Here is a 17,108-nt window from a genome sequence, read left to right on the forward strand (position 1 = left end):
GTCCCTTGCTTTTTTGATGGGCTCAGCGTTTTGAGCTTGACCATGCACTCCTTCTGTAGCCCAGCAAACTTTATTGCTACAAACAAAGTCGCACATTAACCCTTTTTCCTTACAGGAATTCATGAGTGACAATCAGCTTCCAACCCCACAGAGCACCTTGGTGTGGATTTGTGCCACACAGTGCTGGAAGGTGTGTAACCAACAAGTCCGGTCCGCAGTGACAGTAGTCCAGCACATTTTTTTAGTTCTCTCCAGATCAACCTCACAAGACTTTGGGAAGAGGGTTAAATTGGATCAATTAAAGCTGAGCTGGACTACTGTGACCATTCTGCAAAGACTGAATGCTTCTATTTAAGTGAAGAGATCTAAATCACCTGTTGATATGAAACCCAATGAAACCAAAAGGCTAGGATACTTCAGACACTTAAACACTTAAGAAGACAATTTACCAACAAAAGGTGTGCGCCCCCATATCTCCCAGGAAATTAATCATTCAATTATACAAAAGCCCATAAATCAGTTGCTAAACGCCTAGAGCAAACAATAGTTTTTGGCAATTTGGCTCAGTAACTGTTTGCACACGCAACGTTTGACTGCTATTTGCTCCTGTAGTGAAGCACATCCCGGGACAGGTTTAATCCTTGAGCTGAGTAAGAGGCAGTTTTGATTATATTATCACCTGGTGTGCAGCTTAGTGCAACAGGACTCTGGAAAATATGCCACTAATCAAGTCCTTTCATCAGTCAATTAGGGGCCCGTATTACCCAAAAAAGCTCTCCGAGACCTAAGCTGGCCCCCCACTGCGTGATTACACAGCGTGCTCTCTCCTAGAGTGTGACTGATGGCAATCTGACTGTCTTGCTAGAGATATGGAGGTCTGTAAAAGCAGCCTGCCGGCTGAACCGGTCCAGCATCTTGCCAGTCCAGTTGTCCATCACGGCCCGAGTGGCTGACGTAAGGATTTCCGGGATGCTGAAGGAGCAGAGCTGGACTCTGAAGTCCTTGGCTATCGCTCGGCACCGAGCACAGACCGTGGTGACCCGCAGCGGGGTCATACTCAGGCAGTTCTCAAAGCTTCTCTCTTGGTCGAACCAGTAGGTGGCCGGGAAGCCCAGAAGGACTCCGAAAAGGGTGCAGAAGTTCCAAGGGGAATGTGCCCATTCGACCAGTGTGCCCACTTTGAAATCATCTACCACCGTCTGTGTTAACTCCCTCACCCTGCTTTCAGGACCAGCTAAGGCAGGCCGGGCCCGGGACTGGGACACATCTATGACAGCGACGGTGTTTTTCAATAGCAGCTCCTCCATGTGCAGGACTGTCAGGTCTACCTTGACAATCACAACGTTCCCATCGACCGCCAGGACGTTCAACACGTGGCTTAAAAACCCAGCTTCGCGCAGCTTGCTTAGGTAAAGTCGAAGCTGCTCGGGTCCCGCTGTGTTGGCATCGTAAAGGAAAGAGGGTCTCAACCCAACGTCCACCGCCAGGACCTGCGCAGCGAGGCTCAGGCATGCAGAGGGACGTAAACGCTGTTTCTTTCTCGTACCGGAACCGAGGCACTGTTGAGCCACTTCAATAAGGAATTCGGGGGCGACTCTCGCTGACATCACCAGAGACCGGCGGAGACGTGAAACCCCTGCAGTCTGACACCACCGCTAGTCCCTTAACAGAAAAAATCGACCTGTTCCGTTTCTGTTCTTTTTTTATCTCTCTGTTTCATTCCTCGGAATCCGCAGGTCTTCTTCGGCGGCAGGAAGAATACTGAGGATGACAGAAAAATAGTCTGTAACTTTAGTAATAACGTACAGTATGTATAACCTTCGAAAAATCTGCAGGCATCAGTTCTACAAAGCGCAGGCAGAACACGGGCACAACTGTGCAGGGTTTCGCCTTGCTCAGCAAGGGATGCACCATCAGAAAACAGACCGATATCAGTGAAGAGAGTTTCACTGAGAGGCAGCAGCGAGCCCATGGTCATAATTTTACTAGGAGCTCCCAAGAACTATTCGCGAGGCAATAAGACTGAATGAAGCACTTTTAATGAATTCCTTAAACATTACATAATCATAAAAGTATGCCTCGATTTTGAATTATTGCCAGGTTTAAATTAATATTTAAAACCTATTTCGGAAACGTGTTCTTTCTACCCTGCTAAAGCATATATATAGCTAATTATATATCTCTAAATAACGTTTAAAAAAGTACTTTATGATCTGATTTTTGTACAGAACTTCATGCCCCAAGTATGATTATTGCTTTCGATTGTACTACCAGATCCTTTATTTCCTATTGCCTTTTTAAAACCTTTACTACCTTCTTTACCTGACAGCGTACAGCCAAACGCCAAAGAAAATATTTCAGCGACGACTCAGAACAACGCAACTATGCTTGCTTAGATCTACTCCGCCGCCTAGTGGAGCGGATGTTTTACCGCATATTTAAAGATGTCCTTAAACTGAAGACAAAAATAGATATTCTTCTAAATTATAAATATAAAAATAAATATTAAATATACAAAGAAATCCTGTAAAAATAATCTAACCGTTGAAATGTACAATTAATTGTAATGCTTTTACATTATTGTGATGAATTGTATTGTAATAACATCCCTAAGGATCTTCATTCACTACTGAAGTGAAGCACCCAGCTGAGTAAAATACTACACCAGCAGCCCCACTACACAAAAAATCCAGATGGGATGTGAAAAATTGCTTCACACCCTGAGTTAAGGGGGGTTTTAAGAAGGCTGATTGTGCAGAGTGGAATTCAGCCAGGACACTGTGGTTGACATCCTTGCTCTTACGAACAGTGTCTGGACTGATCACCAAGCAACCGAGACCTTATTTTAACATCTCATCTACAGCAGTGTTACCAATCACCCTACTGGAGCAGAAATACTGGTGCTGGGGGAAGGGCACCACCTCCTGTTCAACCAATATCAATTACAACAGCAACCTGTTTTTTCCCTGGATGTCTCCTGCCTCACTATTGACCAAGTACAGCCTTGCTTAGCTCGTGAGATCAGACAAGATCGGTCAGGAAGATGGAAACTCTGTTGTGCTTCATGTTCCTATACATTAATATGATGTTTTTCAGATTACTAACCACACCACAGAGCTGGACGTACTTGTTTTGTGCATTACTTTTAAACATGCATTTGGAGAACATAAGCAGGATGCAAATGAAAGCAGCAGATTTGGCCCACGTTGTCTGGGTTCGGGTATCCAATTCATCCAAGAATCTCTTCCAGCTTTTTTGTGAGCATATCTATATACAGTATACAGGAAGGTCTATCTGATGAAGCTGCAGTTTCTGTGAACAATAAAATGATTCTGAGATCAACACTAAAATTCCAAACACTTCCATTGTGCCACACATGGCACTGAGTGGGTGGATTAGAAGCCGAAGACCTATGAAATATAAAGTCATAAGAACTTTTGTGTGAATCCTAGAAATGACGAATCCATTACAACTAGTTAAAATATTTATTGAAGAGTTTCTCTTAACTTTAAAAAAAGGTCTGCTCATATATATTACATCACATACCACAAAAAAGAAAGAATGAAACAGGCTGACAGAGTCAAGGTCACAGCAGCATGCTATAGTATGATTAATCCCCAGAGAAACCATTTCACATCCATGTCTTTGTCTACAATGGCAACTACTGACAGAATTGACAGCGTTATTGTGAAACATTTTTATGACACGGATGGAAATGTTATTAAAATCAGTAAATAAAAACCACCAGAAGGCTCCCCCTCCTGCAGATTCACATCATAAACATTGGTTGGGTGACGGTTTAAAAAAAACTCTAAGGAGGAGAATTAGGTTAAACTTGCTCTATCTTGACTTACCCTTGCCTAGCGAGTGAAAAGAAGCTGACTAATCCCCTTGCTCAGGGGGAAAGCTGCACACAAAGCTACATCTTACAAGTTAAGCACATTTTTTAAAAGCTAAAGAAAGAGGACCCCCCCATCTTAGATGTCGTGTCATGAAGATGGCTAAATGTTCAACACCAGTCCCTTTTGGGTTTCACATTGGGAACGAGAAACTCTCCTGAACCAGCTTTTAAAAGAATCAATTTAAATGTTTCTTGAAAAACGGATCCTTCTAAATATCGGAAGTCCAACGTCTCATGGAAACTGTCTGTGTAACGGTCTGTCAGTCTGCGTGCAGTCAGAAGCCCGAGTTCCTAATGTGGGCTCTGTTTGTGGACAGAGACAGCAGTCCGGAGCACAGGAATCTTCCCAAGCAGTGCGTGGCTCCAGGAAAGCTGTCGGCCAGCGCAGACGGGCCGTCCGAACGGCTGCACGCTAGTAGGTCCGTCTCTTTGTGTTGGAAGGAGGTGACCTACACGACCGGGGGTCCGCCCGCAGGTTACTGTGCCTGTAGTGCTTGGGGGAGGTGCAGACTGCCGCCGGGCTGGAGGAGCCAGGCTTCGTGGCCCTGGTGCGTCTGCAGGAGACGGTACAGCTGCTTCAGGTGCGTCACGATGTTGTCCTTGATGTCGGGGGTGGAGATCTGCAGACGCACGCTGCCGCTGTCGAAAGAGCGGGTGAAGTCCCCCGAGAACATCTCATAGATCATCCTGGCCACCACAGGAATCACCTGTGGAGCAGCACAGCGCAGTCAGGCCCTGCAGCCACTACAGCTTTACTGCAGCCAGCACTGCTTCTTACCAAAAATCATCAACACAGCTCAGTTCTTTAAACATAAGATACATCTTAACTTAAGTATGAAAGGGATAGAAATATATTTATTTTCATTGTTAAGTAAAATTAGGCATAACTGAGATAACTGTTTTTTCTGATTAATTCCCAAGAAATGATTTTACCTCTAAAATGCCAAGGTTTAAAAAAAAAGTACACTCGTACCTCCTTTTATGAACGCAATTTGTTCCCAGAAACCCCTTTCCAAAAGGACAGTTACAATCCCTAAAATGTCACCCCTACTTTTACTTTTTTACCACAAAATGATAAGAAAATAACCAATAATAACTAACATTCATACTTTGGTTTATGTTTTTAGAAATAAAAAACACTGCTTAACTAGTTAGACATCATTAATCAAACCTGAGTATTATATGATTATAGTATATACTGTAACCACTTCATTTGCTTTTTGTGCAATTACACACACATTCACAGTTTTCATTTACTTAATGCCTTTGAAGTTCGAGGATAGTCTAAACCACCAATTTTCTGACACAAAAAGAAAGAACTCGTACAACGGCAAACAACGCAAGACCCGGTGAACTGTATCACACACTCCCTAGGCTCTGTGCGAGCTCTCATCCACACTAGCTAGTGGAATGTGCTGCAAAAACAAGAAATGATGTCTTCCTCTTCACCCTCTACCTTTTTGCATAGGTTTTTAAAATTTTCTTCACATCGCTTTGTCGTAGTTTCGAAGTTGGCTTTCATTATTCGAAATGTGGGTAGCAATTCACGTGCTTCGCAGTGTCGAATTCTCATAAAAAGAACATTAGTTAAAAGAGGTACTGGTGTAGCGGTACCTATGTGCCTATACTTTACTTGTGTTTTCAACGATTTTCCTTCCAAACACACCTAGGACATCTCACACCCCTTGGGAGTGTGTGCACCCCAGGATACGAACTACTGCTCTAGACAAACAGGGGGTGCAATTTCATTAAGAAAGAATAGATTCCTGACTACCCTCAATGTAAAACAACAGGTAGTCAGTTGATATTCTACTGATATGTACCACGGAAGTCACTGGGAGATTAAACCCATTCTCTCAAATACATACAGACGGTAAATGAGACAGTGCCCAATGGTCTGAGAGAATGTAACGACAGAAGGCTGTCGGTCAAATATATCAATTTTTTATTGTATCGGAAATGCAGACTTACTTCTGTCACACAATCTGAGAGAAGGAGAAAGAGGCTAGCTAGCGAAATTTCATCTCAGCAGGGCTACAGATTAGCTTAAAATCAGATCTTTGATCCAGTGTGTGTACTGAACCTGCATGTCATGGCAAAACTGAAGACACAGGCAGTGGAATCCACACTGAAAGACATCTCCCTACATTAATGAAGGTAAAAGATGCCCCCTACTCTATCCCCCTCCAGGTCTACCTCACAAAAGGCATCTCAAGCAGAGTGAGACTTCCTTGTTAGATAAAGATTAGTTGCAAGCAAAGTGCTAACAAAGGAATGAAACCCAGAGAAAGAAGTTTACAATCATCCCTTGTTCACTATGCAAAGCATGCAGGTAGTGCAGCTGAATAACAGTGAAATCATTCACTTTCAGTTAAGTTCACCTCAAGCTGTAGAAGTCCCTCCTCACCTACCTGCACCATAATGAGCTTCCTCTCCCGAGGCCTGCCATCTGGCCATTCCTCCCCGAAACACAGGTGGATCTCAAACTGTGGGGGCCGGTCTGCCTGGCCCTTCTGATGGGCGATCACGCCTGCAAACACAGCCAGCTGTCAGACTTTCCACCCTGCCACAGCTGCAGACTTACTGAGCAAGGGAAGGAGACAAAGCACAGCCAGAGACTAGACCTGAAAGTGGGGCAGCGAGTCAGAAGAAAGAGCAGTCAGAGCACAAGAGACAGAGAGAAGACTGACAGAGGCAAACATATGGACACACAGAAAGACCCAGAGCCGGCAGCAGGAAGATCTTTTGTCCTTTAAACTCCACAAATGGTGTTATTTGTTTTTATCTTAAGGTCTTCCTTTCATCTTAAATTAACTTGTGCACAACAACAAAAGTTACAAACATGAAAAAGCCATTGAGCCCACATAGTTCGTTCTGTTCCTAGTAGATGATAGATCCAAGCAAACAAACCTCCCCATAGTTTCTACTTTCCACATAGAACTTCTACTTCTCAGATTCCTATCTCAGTGTTGTTTCTGAGAAGTCCACTGGGTAGACTTTGTCAATGCCTTGAAGGATTCTGAACGCTTCAGTCAGGTCCCCTCATAGTCTTCTTAGTTAGACTTAATTCCTTTCAGCTGCCTGTGAGGCATTCATTTAAGGCCCGAGAATTAACTTTGTTGCCATCCTTTGGACGAGTATCTGAGCAGCAATGTCCTTGGAAATCTGCTTGGAAGCAACGCCAAGTCACTTGCAGACAGATGCAGGCAGAAAGCAGTCACAAAAAGTGGGGAGCTGGGGATGCCCAGAACAACAGACCGGCTGACAAACAGGAAGAAAGGGAATGGACGTGGAGAGTGGGGACAAAGTCGCACACTGAGAGACAGGGAGGTGCCTCCTTACCGCTGAGGAAAGTCTCCAAGCAGAACAGTTTAACCTTCCTCTGCCTCTCGATGAGGTTGGGCGTGGTGGGGCTGCTGGCGCAAGGTCCCGACCAGTAGACCTTGCACTGGCACAGCCGCACGGCGTAGATGTCGTGTCCGCTGACCTCCAGGATGAGGCCGCGGTCCATGACGTCCAGCAGGCGGTTGGTGAAGAGCCGCTGCTTCTCGTTGGTGATGTTCTCGGTGGAGGGGAAACGCACTTGCTCCAGGCTGATTGGCCCGAACAGCTCCTCCTGGTTCACCATGGGGCCGAGGTCACCATAGAACAACCGGCAGCCTTGGGGGTTACTGACCGTCATAGGTGGACAAACCTCCTTACCGCGGTACTGGAACTGAACCTCCAGATCTGTCACTGCAGGAGTGCACAAGACACAGAAGAGTTAGTGGGTTAATGCAGCCAATCAGAACGCTAGCTTTTTACATCATCTATAAACTCTTCCGTTTAAATCCCAATCAGAATATTCAAAAGGAGAGCTGAAGTGTCATCAGAGTCTGGCTTCTTACATTATCCTTCACAGTTCACACCTCAAGACCTTTACAAACTTTCTAAAAGGGGTTTGACAGACAGCCCTGATTTCACATCTTCATCCAAGTTCTAAATATTTACAACTGTACAAAAACACGATGGCTTTAATCCAAGCCCAAATTGAATCCCTACATTCACAGAATCTTAGGACAACTGTTGGCACACCTCTCTGTATTCTTCAATGTGTCCATTTTCACAGTCTAAGTAGTAGATGCAATACTTCAGAGCCTAGATATCAAAAAAGGAACTGAAGTCAAAACCCAAGAGTCTCTACATGCGTTTTCCGATTTCGTATGGGAGTCATACAAATGTTTGTTCCAAGGCAAGCTGGCTAGACTGAGTGCTGTTTTCCTCCACCAAGAGGGCCGCAGCTCCACCTTTGCACAGTGGAGGGCAGTGCTAGGCTCAGACAGCTCTGACCCTCTGTGGAGTCGGATAGACGCTGGGCACAGGTCCAGCAGCTCAGATAGGCAAATGAGAAGGGCTATGATCTACCTATATCCTCATCACAACTGCTAAGCGAAACAAAATAAAAGTCAGGCCAAGCACAACAGAAAAACCTATTATAGGAGACCGATTTTGTTTTCAGCACCATCTCAGATGGTATTTTTTTTATCATTCCACCTTTTTCCTTTAACATAACCCAGAGTAATCTGTTGCTCTTCTACTTGCTGTGTCTTGCTCACACCATCACAAGCGGAAAGATAAGTGTCTCTGTCTTGCCTTCTCACTCTCTGCGCTGACTGAGGGGTAAGGCAGAAGGTGCAAAGGGTCAGCGCTAACCCAGCCAGCATGAAGACCCGCAATGCCGTACTCACTGGGTAAGGAGCTGATCCACATTTCTGGCGAAGTGAACATGGTTTCAGGGAGCGGGGAGGCACGCATCTCGAAGTCAGTGGGCTCCTCCTTGGGCCACACCTCAGGAGCAGGAGGAGGGCAGCTGGGGGGCTGGATAGGGGAGACGGATCCTGGAAGAGGGAGAAAATTACTCTGTTTCGCTTAAAACACAAGACCAGATCTGTGACGTAAATGTTGCTCTGTAGCCGAGTCATCCAGCATTTTTAAAGATCTAATTCTTTCATGACACAAAGGATATACAATTTTTAGCAAAAAAAACTAAGAGAACAGCAAATGGATAGAAACAAAATTTTAGGATCAAAAGAAGTGAGTTCAGGGAACCAAAGTGATAGTGCGTATAATAAAATTATAATCTTCATTAATGCACCTATAAATTAGATCTGATCAAGGATATGGTAGAGGCTTCTTTTACAGTGACATAACAGTGCCTTTTACTAAAACATACACTCAGATTTGAGTTAGCAGGATCATGACGTTATTAGCACGCGGTTGTGCTAATTTTCCTAACCAAAACTCCTTATCTTAATCACCCAATTGGATGCTTGTCTAGATTTTTGTACTCTACATTTGAACAAGCTCGCCTTACTCGGTCATTGCACGGTTCTATGGAGTGGCTGGAGGTCTAATTCAGAATATTGTGCGAAAGTGAGTGATGCCAACGCTAATGAAGCTGGGCAGTGGAGGTTAAGAGTGGGCCTCTGGTCTCTCACCGTTCATCTGGAGATAAGGAATGGGCTCCAGAGATTCCTCCTCGTCTTCCTCAGGCTCACCATCATTCTCCTCCCAGGGAACGGAGCCTGTCGACCCTGCAACACCCACGCATGCTCAAAACTCACAGTAACCCGACTTTGTGGCGGAAGCAATCAGGACCTATTGAAATATGCTTTTAATAACCTCTTTTCCTAAATTTCCTCTATACTGAGGAAGAAAGAAATAGTGATATACTTACGTGAAACAGATGCATAACTTATGTTTTAGAAGCTAATTCTGGATGTTGAATTAACAGTGTTGTCTATGAAAACATTTTCTTTTAAGACCTTAAACTCAGCATCATAAACTAAAATAATGTTTCAATTATCGTATGAGATGGGAGGACCATCACCCTGACAACAATGTTTAAAGATTGTCTCTTAATGTGCAGCCCCATTGCATTCCTACTTTCTGCCGTTTTAAAGACTATACTTGTCAGTAGCATCCCTTCCCAAACTCCTAGATCAAGGAATACCAACTCCCAGCCTCAGTGTTAAAAATCAAGTAGGATTTATACGTTTCCTACAGTTATAAACAAGCATACCTCTTCAACAAGGATTAAACTGACCCAGTTAAAGATTAACTAGTCTAATGTACCCTGTATCCAGCCTTACACTGTTTAAAGATTTCAAGTGTTTTTTTTGCACAGAACATCTGTTGGGTTCCAGTCCCCGAGGATGGCAGCTGGGAATCCCTGCCCTATCTCTTTAGATGCAGGCCTCCTCAGCCTGCCTGCAGTTCCAATCAAGACAGTAGGAAGAGCAGAACCCTCACCTATGGGCTTTCAGTCTAACAAAATACCCCATTACAGAGATGCCAACCAGAGATGTTTGAAAAGGCCACTAGTGGCTCAATAACTCCACTGTGTCATATTCACAGTAGTCTTGGCGATGACGGTGGGACATGGCAGGAACATGGTAATGGCTAAGCCCATCCATTTAGGAGTTAAAATAGGAGGTGCTTATTTACACACAGAGTTGCAGGTTTCCGTAAAAAAATGGATGTTGCTGAAGCCTATTTCCTTGGGATCACCTTGGGAAACTGCTGGAAGAGGTCCTAGAATCAGATCGCTCTGATCCTCTGATGTCAGGCTCTCAATGGGGACAGTTCACGTACGTGTCCCCCAGCGCCACGTGTGCGATTGAGCACGCACCTGGGTTGCTGAGGGGCTGGGGGATGTCACACACGTCGTAGATCTTGAGCGGGTTCATGGGCACCTCCTTGGTGCCGTCATAGATAAGGTTGAACTCGCGACTCTTGTTGAGGGCGCAGCGCAGCTGGGCTTTCCACTTGGCGGGGTCGGGCTCGTCGACCCCCTCCTGGAACTTCCCCGTCTCCACAGCCCACGCCTGCACACAGGACACAGCATTCACCCCGGGGGGGACAGGGGGGCACAATTGGTACTAGTGAGGTTTCACAATCGATACAATTATCAGCCATTATCATGTAACAATCATAGAAGCTAGACTTTTTGCTGTGCCCAAAATAATGTAAGAAAGCCCTCACCTTCTCAAGTAGAATGTTTCGGTTAAGCTGACCATAACACCAGAGAACTGCCTTTCTAGTCTGATCGTAAGAGAGCTTTTCCATTTAAAGTGCTAACTATTAATTAGCTGTTACATGCATGTGCATGTGTGTGAATTAATTTGTCAGAGCATTTAAAACTAAGAACAGGAGGCATGTCTTTACCCAGAGGGTTGTGGGGGTGTGGAACAAGCTACCCAAACATGGATCAATCCAACAGTTAGTCAGCTACTCACAGACAAATGGGCTCAATGGGTCGAATGGCCTCCTGTCATTTGTAATCTAACTTAAAGTATGCTCTTATGATCTTATCAGTTTTAAAAGATAAAGAACATGCTTTAAACTGCTATTTGGTTGAACCTTTTGTAGTGTTAAACAAGTTTAAACAAGCAAAAATATTACAACCTACTATATTGCAAGGCTGGTATTTTATTATGGAAATTTGATCACTGTCAAATTATAAAAATGGAAAAACAGCTGGCCTAACTAGCATCACATCAGAGTCTGGAATGGAGAACTGAGCCCTGTTTACAGCACAAAAAGCCAGGAAAATAGCTTTAAAACTTAGCGTGTGTCAGAGAAACACAATTCTGAAACTTGAATACACAAACAAAACCAGTCCCAGGAAGAATTCATCAAGTCGACCTCACTTTAGGTAAAGTTATCCTCCTTATGCAATTATTCAAAATGATCCCAGCAGTCTTCTATGAAAATAATAATTTTGTTTTCCCATGAAAACAACAAAAATGCAGGAGATTAAATTGGGATTGCTTTATTTAAAATTTCAACTTCTAGCACAAAAGAACTGTGCTTTAGGAGTGTCCGAGTCAGAGGCAGAGACCGCGATACCTTGAAGATGGTGTTCTCCTCCTCGTGCTGGGGCGAGTGGCGCGTGGCGTGTTTCCAGGGGATCTGAAAGCGTTTGGCCTCCCTGTCCAGCCACACCAGGCCTGGGTATTTCCCGCTGTCCACTTGGGACACCAGCCACGGCTTCAACCGGACACGCCGGGGGTGTGCCGCCATGACCTGCAGCACATAAAGAAAACCGAGCCTCAGATTAGCTCCCCATCTTCAGATAACCCAAGATTTAACGGTGTTTATAACAAAAATTTGAGAGGGACCAATCAGACTAAGCTACCAGCAATCTGCAATCAATCCTGAAGTCATTTCTTCATCTAAACATTATGAATACTGTATATTACCTTTTTCTCATCCTCACATATATCGTTTTGCATCCCATCTCCACCTCTGCAACAACCTATTGGTAACTCCTGCTTCTGGATGGGGGTCCCACCCAATGTTTCCTCTCATTTTTAATGGCTGGTGTGCGCAAAAATTTCAAATTGTCCACATTTTTTCCCCAAGTGAAAAAAACTTAGATTGAGTTTATGTAAAATTGTGAACCTGAAATTATTTTTTGTTAATATAGTCATTCTCATAGAAGCACAGAGATCCAAAAGACCGGGACAGCCACTCAACGAGCCCTGTCATAGAGACTGAGTGTCGAGCGAGTATGAGCAGTGAGGTACGAGACTACGAGAGCATAGATGTAGATTATCTAGCGGCAATAATAATGCACACAGCTAAGTTGGGCCTCTCGCAGCCAGTCTCGTGATCAATTTAGCATTTTTCAATTGACGACTGTGTTTGTTTTATTATTATCATTTTTTTAATTGAATTTTTTGTGCGCAGTTCAATTTCCTAACCACAGCTTAGAGGGAACAATAGTCCCAGCCTCCTCATCCTGTGGCCAGGAGGTCAGCCCTCAGCCAAGCGGGTTGAGCCAAATATTGCCTAAAACACTTTCCTTATCCTTTCATTACACTTCATTCTTGGGTGTTGTTTTTCCTAGTGAATTTCATTTAATCCACCCATTAAAGGAGAACATGATGTTGAGCTTGTGCTTGGTTAATCTGGAATCTGATACTTCACTTGTTTATATAAATACAGTGTATTTGTGATTATATACCGAGCATCAAAAGTAACTAAATAAATGTGGATATATGTGGCTTATTAGTTCCGTTCTGTGTTTTTCTCTCTGGATAACTAACAGACATGACAGTCAAGAGACTAAATCAACTCATCATCCATGTCCAATCAACTCTCTTCACTAATTAGGTAAAAGAGAGATTTTGTAACAGTCACTTGAGCATATTACAGTCATGAAAGATCGGCTTATCAAAATGATGGCTAAACAAAACCTTTTAATTGATATTGAAAACTGTATGTTGTATACTTCTAAAAACATATAAGCATAAATCGAATGAGAAATTTGATTGGGTGATCAGCGTTCTGAAGTCCTTTTCTTTTAATGCCCTTCACATCACACCACAAGCACACTTTTTATATTTGTTTCTGATCAGAGGTGCCCAATGCAAACCTTGTCACACCAGCAGATCCCCCACCTGAACTCAGGAGGAGATATAAGACATCCTGGTGTTATTAGATTGGTGTTAACACTCGGACAGACCCTCTTCCAGCTGCCATGCTGGCCAGACATGAAATGGCCTTTTACCATAATGGTTGTGCTGGGTTTGCCCCTCTCTTGCTAGTGTATGAGTAGGAGCCCTGGCATTTTAGAGGATTAACAGCTTCAACAGGTGCAAATACTAAGCATGATCCCCTTTCTGACTGCTTAATAGGTGGACACTTCCCGTTTGCGACACAAGTCTCGGTCTCAAGTCTGGGTCTCAGCCAAGTCCTGTCAGTTCACACGGCGTGGACTCAAACAGGCGACCGCCCTCAAATCTCCGACACATTTCGCACTCATGACAAAACCACAAGTGAAAGGGTCCCTTTCTTCCTGCCGAGTTGCAGTGTTATGAATGTGCCACACCTGCAATAACCAGACAAGCCTTGCAAATACAATGGTAGGCAACCTAAAATGCATGCACACTTCACATAGGAATAAAATTTGAAAGTACTTCTTTACACTAAGGGTCGTGGGTGTCTGGAACAAAGAACTTCAACATTAGTTAAAGCTGATTCTCTCATCTCTCACTTAGAAACTTTTATTTTTTGTGGAGTAGAGGGGATTGGGCCTAGCACTTTCCTTAAATTCTGATCGTGTCCCCCTGGCATCCTTATAGTATATAGTGGGAGATGCTGTTTGCAACCTTTCTTATTTTCTAAAGAGGAATTATCAATCCATCCCATTTCTAACCACTCTTTCCAATTCGGGGTCGGGCGCTGCCAGAGCCTATCCCGAGAAACAGCAGACACAAGGCAGGGTACACCCTGGACAGGGACGCCAGTCCATGCAGGGCAGACACACAGACACGCACACACTCACGCCTAGGGCCAGTTTTCCCAGGAGCCAATAAACCTGCCGATGCTCTTGGACTGCGGGAAGACTAAAGAAGAATTGTAATTGTTTCAAAACTTTGTCACACGTATATTCACACAAGTAAGAACACCACAGAATTAAGAACCCAAGAGGATGTTTTTACAACTGCTCATCACCTCTGCCAAATTCACCCTTATTTTTAGAAGCCCCAAGTCAACTCAAGTGCATTAATTTTTACTGATGTGTTTTTGAGGGCAAACAAATATCCATTTCATCACTACTCCTCCTACTTCAGATCAGTGTCGGTAGTTCTAAATCAGCACCACTAAACCCTTACAGCTCAGTCAGAAAACCAAGGTGCAACATTTCATTTGCCCTTGAGCAAAAGCTGTGCAAACATTTCAGCAAAGTGTCCTGGAAATTATTAATTCTATGTCTTCCAGGCTAAAAATATCAATGTCATGTTTGACCTGGGCAACAGAGACAGCTTATCTTTTAAAGCCCAGTAGGTCCTGTTGAAAACAGCTCTGACCTTGAGTTACATAACCTAACACTGTTTCATATTCCTGGAACAGGATATCACGAATTAGGTCAAACACTACTCATCTCCAGCAAGGTGATTCTCAAATTTACTCTTGTATCCCTGAAAATCCATAGCTTTCTTACCTTACTACCTGGCAGCGATGAAAATAAATAGTATTTAATGCAACAAATGCATTGGATATGCAGGAAGAATTAATGTAAACTACCCTGTGATCAAAAAGGTGTTATTACTGGCGGAATACGGTAACCCCATACTCCAAAGCTGACAGACCAGTTTCAGGTCACAAAAAGGCAGAATTTAACTTATGTTCCGGAACTTCGACTGTTTTTAATAAACATGCCGATTCGCAGCAGTGTGTCTGTCGTGTGTTTGAGGCCTTTAACTCTATTGCCCTATTGCAGTACCCTATTGCAGTGCAGTAATAACTTTTTTCTGCTTACAGTATGTATGTCTCAAACATATTTAGTAGAAGTATGTTAAAAATAGCAAACAATCCTCATTTTGTTTTTTTTTTACTATTAAGGTTTGAATAAATTGGCAGTGAATTTACTATTATTATTTATTTCGGATGTCTAGAGTTCATTTCTCTTTAAACAAGTTTAGAAAAGAAATTAAGATTCAAGCTCACAGGACTTCATCACTAAAATCCATTTGGTTATACCCTTTCCGTACTCGTCCAAGTTTTGAATAGCTTATAAAAGCGAAGCTTTTAAGTTAAACAAATAAAACTGATTCCGCGACTGGCCAAAAAGGTCAAACTAAGTTAAAAGGGTTATTTTTCGCAGCAAAACGCGATTTAGACCGTAACGATACTGTACGTGCGGTGTTTATACGACCCTGGACAGCCCTGAGCCCTGTGGGTTTGTCGTGTTTGGTCTCACCTGCCGTCACAGCGAGCCGAAAGCTGTTTCCTCGTATCGAAAAGTGGGCCGAATTCAGACCTCTGAATCCCTGCAGAATTTTCTCTTCTTCCTCACTTTTCCAGCAATAACAAAACAAATCGCCAGTTGATCCTAAGTATTTCTACTCGATCTAAGTTCCTATTTTAAAAGGCAGTTTCACTGTTATTGTTTTTTTCCCCTCTAACTTAACTTCAGTCAGTCCGCCCCTTCTACGGGTAACTCAGGTATGTCAGTGACGTCACCTCAGTTCCAGTCAGACACACCTTATTGAGTAAAAGGACACAGACACGGACCTTGGACTCATTGATTTCTGTGCTCGTTTTCCAGTCTCGATCACGGTGTTATACAGAAACTAGTTTGTCATCACGGATATTCACCTCCGGCTGTTTTTGTTCTTGGTTTTTTTTATACGAGTCTTCTGTCTTTCAACGCTCTGGAGCATTATTTTTTCTATAAAGTTACCGAATTCAAAACAAATAATAATAATGGCTTATACATATTTTATTATTGTTTTTGTTTCTGCTGCTGTGCATATTGCTTCTCCAAATAAAATGTCCAAAATCGATATAATGTATAGACGTAGTTATGACTACGTTTATTGTGTGTCACTATATGTAATTACGGATTACTCATCGTTTGGAATTAGATGACTAATTTTATATTATGATATTTGTTTACATGAGGGTTTACAGATTTCAGGCATTTGCCCGTTTACCATACAGACATTTCTGTGACAATATTAAAAAATGTCCCTGTATAATATAAAACCTACAAATTATTTATCGATGGGACTGGAATAATACCTCCGTGCCTCCCACACAATACTTCACAAATAGAAACAAAACCAGACTGTGCTGCTCCTCGTGACCTCACTTTCTTTAAGTCAGAGTACTGTCAGAGCTTCCGGTTTCTGTAAACCTGAGTTGCACATTTTTTTTTTGTTCAGATACCTGAATCTGCTAACGCCCCGCCCTGAAACTGCCCGAGGTTAAGCTCTGGTGAACCTTTGCCAAGACAAGATCCATGGCTTTGCAAATTACCTATGAGCTTCTAAATAGTACAGTAGATAGCTCATCGTCTCATCGTATGTTTAGCCAATACGGAGCCTACTAGAAGCTATCTGGGGCCTTCCGATATACTGTATTAAGCAGATCACTGGCCCGTGCTTTATATTAGTAGTATTAGTATTTGTTACTATCACCTGAACGCAATTATTAAAAACACAGGCAGCTGGCTCCAACAGCAATTTGCAACCGGTTTATAAAGGTCTGAACTTGTATTTTGTTGGTATGAACTGGTTTAAACTGCTCACTGGTTAAGATTCTGCTATTAGTCCAATGATTCTCAGTAGAATGTGCACTGTCTCTTTAGAAGCTGTAATAAACTGGTTTGTAATGGCTATTGAATTGTTATGAACTGAATAGTACTGGTCAC

General features: G+C 43.1%; 2 protein-coding genes across 4 annotated transcripts; both read right to left on the reverse strand.

Annotated features, from left to right (window-relative positions):
* Window position 1: 1 nt before the first annotated feature.
* c7h1orf74 (chromosome 7 C1orf74 homolog) lies at window positions 2–2,414 on the reverse strand. Of its 3 annotated transcripts, none has more exons than XM_088640203.1 (2): window positions 2,323–2,414; window positions 2–1,761 (listed from the first exon to the last, which is right to left on the reverse strand). In XM_088640203.1, the coding sequence occupies exon 2, from the start codon at window positions 1,605–1,607 to the stop codon at window positions 828–830; it is 780 nt and encodes a 259-aa protein (XP_088496329.1). In that variant the 5' UTR covers window positions 1,608–1,761; window positions 2,323–2,414; the 3' UTR covers window positions 2–827. The 3 variants fall into 3 exon arrangements, with proteins under 3 accessions (XP_088496329.1, XP_088496330.1, XP_088496328.1); XM_088640204.1 differs by having other exon boundaries at window positions 2,314–2,336; XM_088640202.1 differs by having other exon boundaries at window positions 2,239–2,330.
* A 1,057-nt stretch (window positions 2,415–3,471) lies between these two features.
* irf6 (interferon regulatory factor 6) lies at window positions 3,472–11,968 on the reverse strand. Its single transcript, XM_088640201.1, has 7 exons — window positions 11,792–11,968; window positions 10,572–10,767; window positions 9,379–9,474; window positions 8,629–8,778; window positions 7,244–7,636; window positions 6,313–6,431; window positions 3,472–4,608 (listed from the first exon to the last, which is right to left on the reverse strand). The coding sequence occupies exons 1-7, from the start codon at window positions 11,963–11,965 to the stop codon at window positions 4,378–4,380; spliced, it is 1,359 nt and encodes a 452-aa protein (XP_088496327.1). The 5' UTR covers window positions 11,966–11,968; the 3' UTR covers window positions 3,472–4,377.
* Between the last annotated feature and the right edge of the window lie 5,140 nt (window positions 11,969–17,108).

The sequence above is a fragment of the Lepisosteus platostomus genome, chromosome 7 (assembly GCF_059453375.1).
Source record: "Lepisosteus platostomus isolate fLepPlt1 chromosome 7, fLepPlt1.hap1, whole genome shotgun sequence".
NCBI classification, from domain to species: domain Eukaryota; kingdom Metazoa; phylum Chordata; class Actinopteri; order Semionotiformes; family Lepisosteidae; genus Lepisosteus; species Lepisosteus platostomus.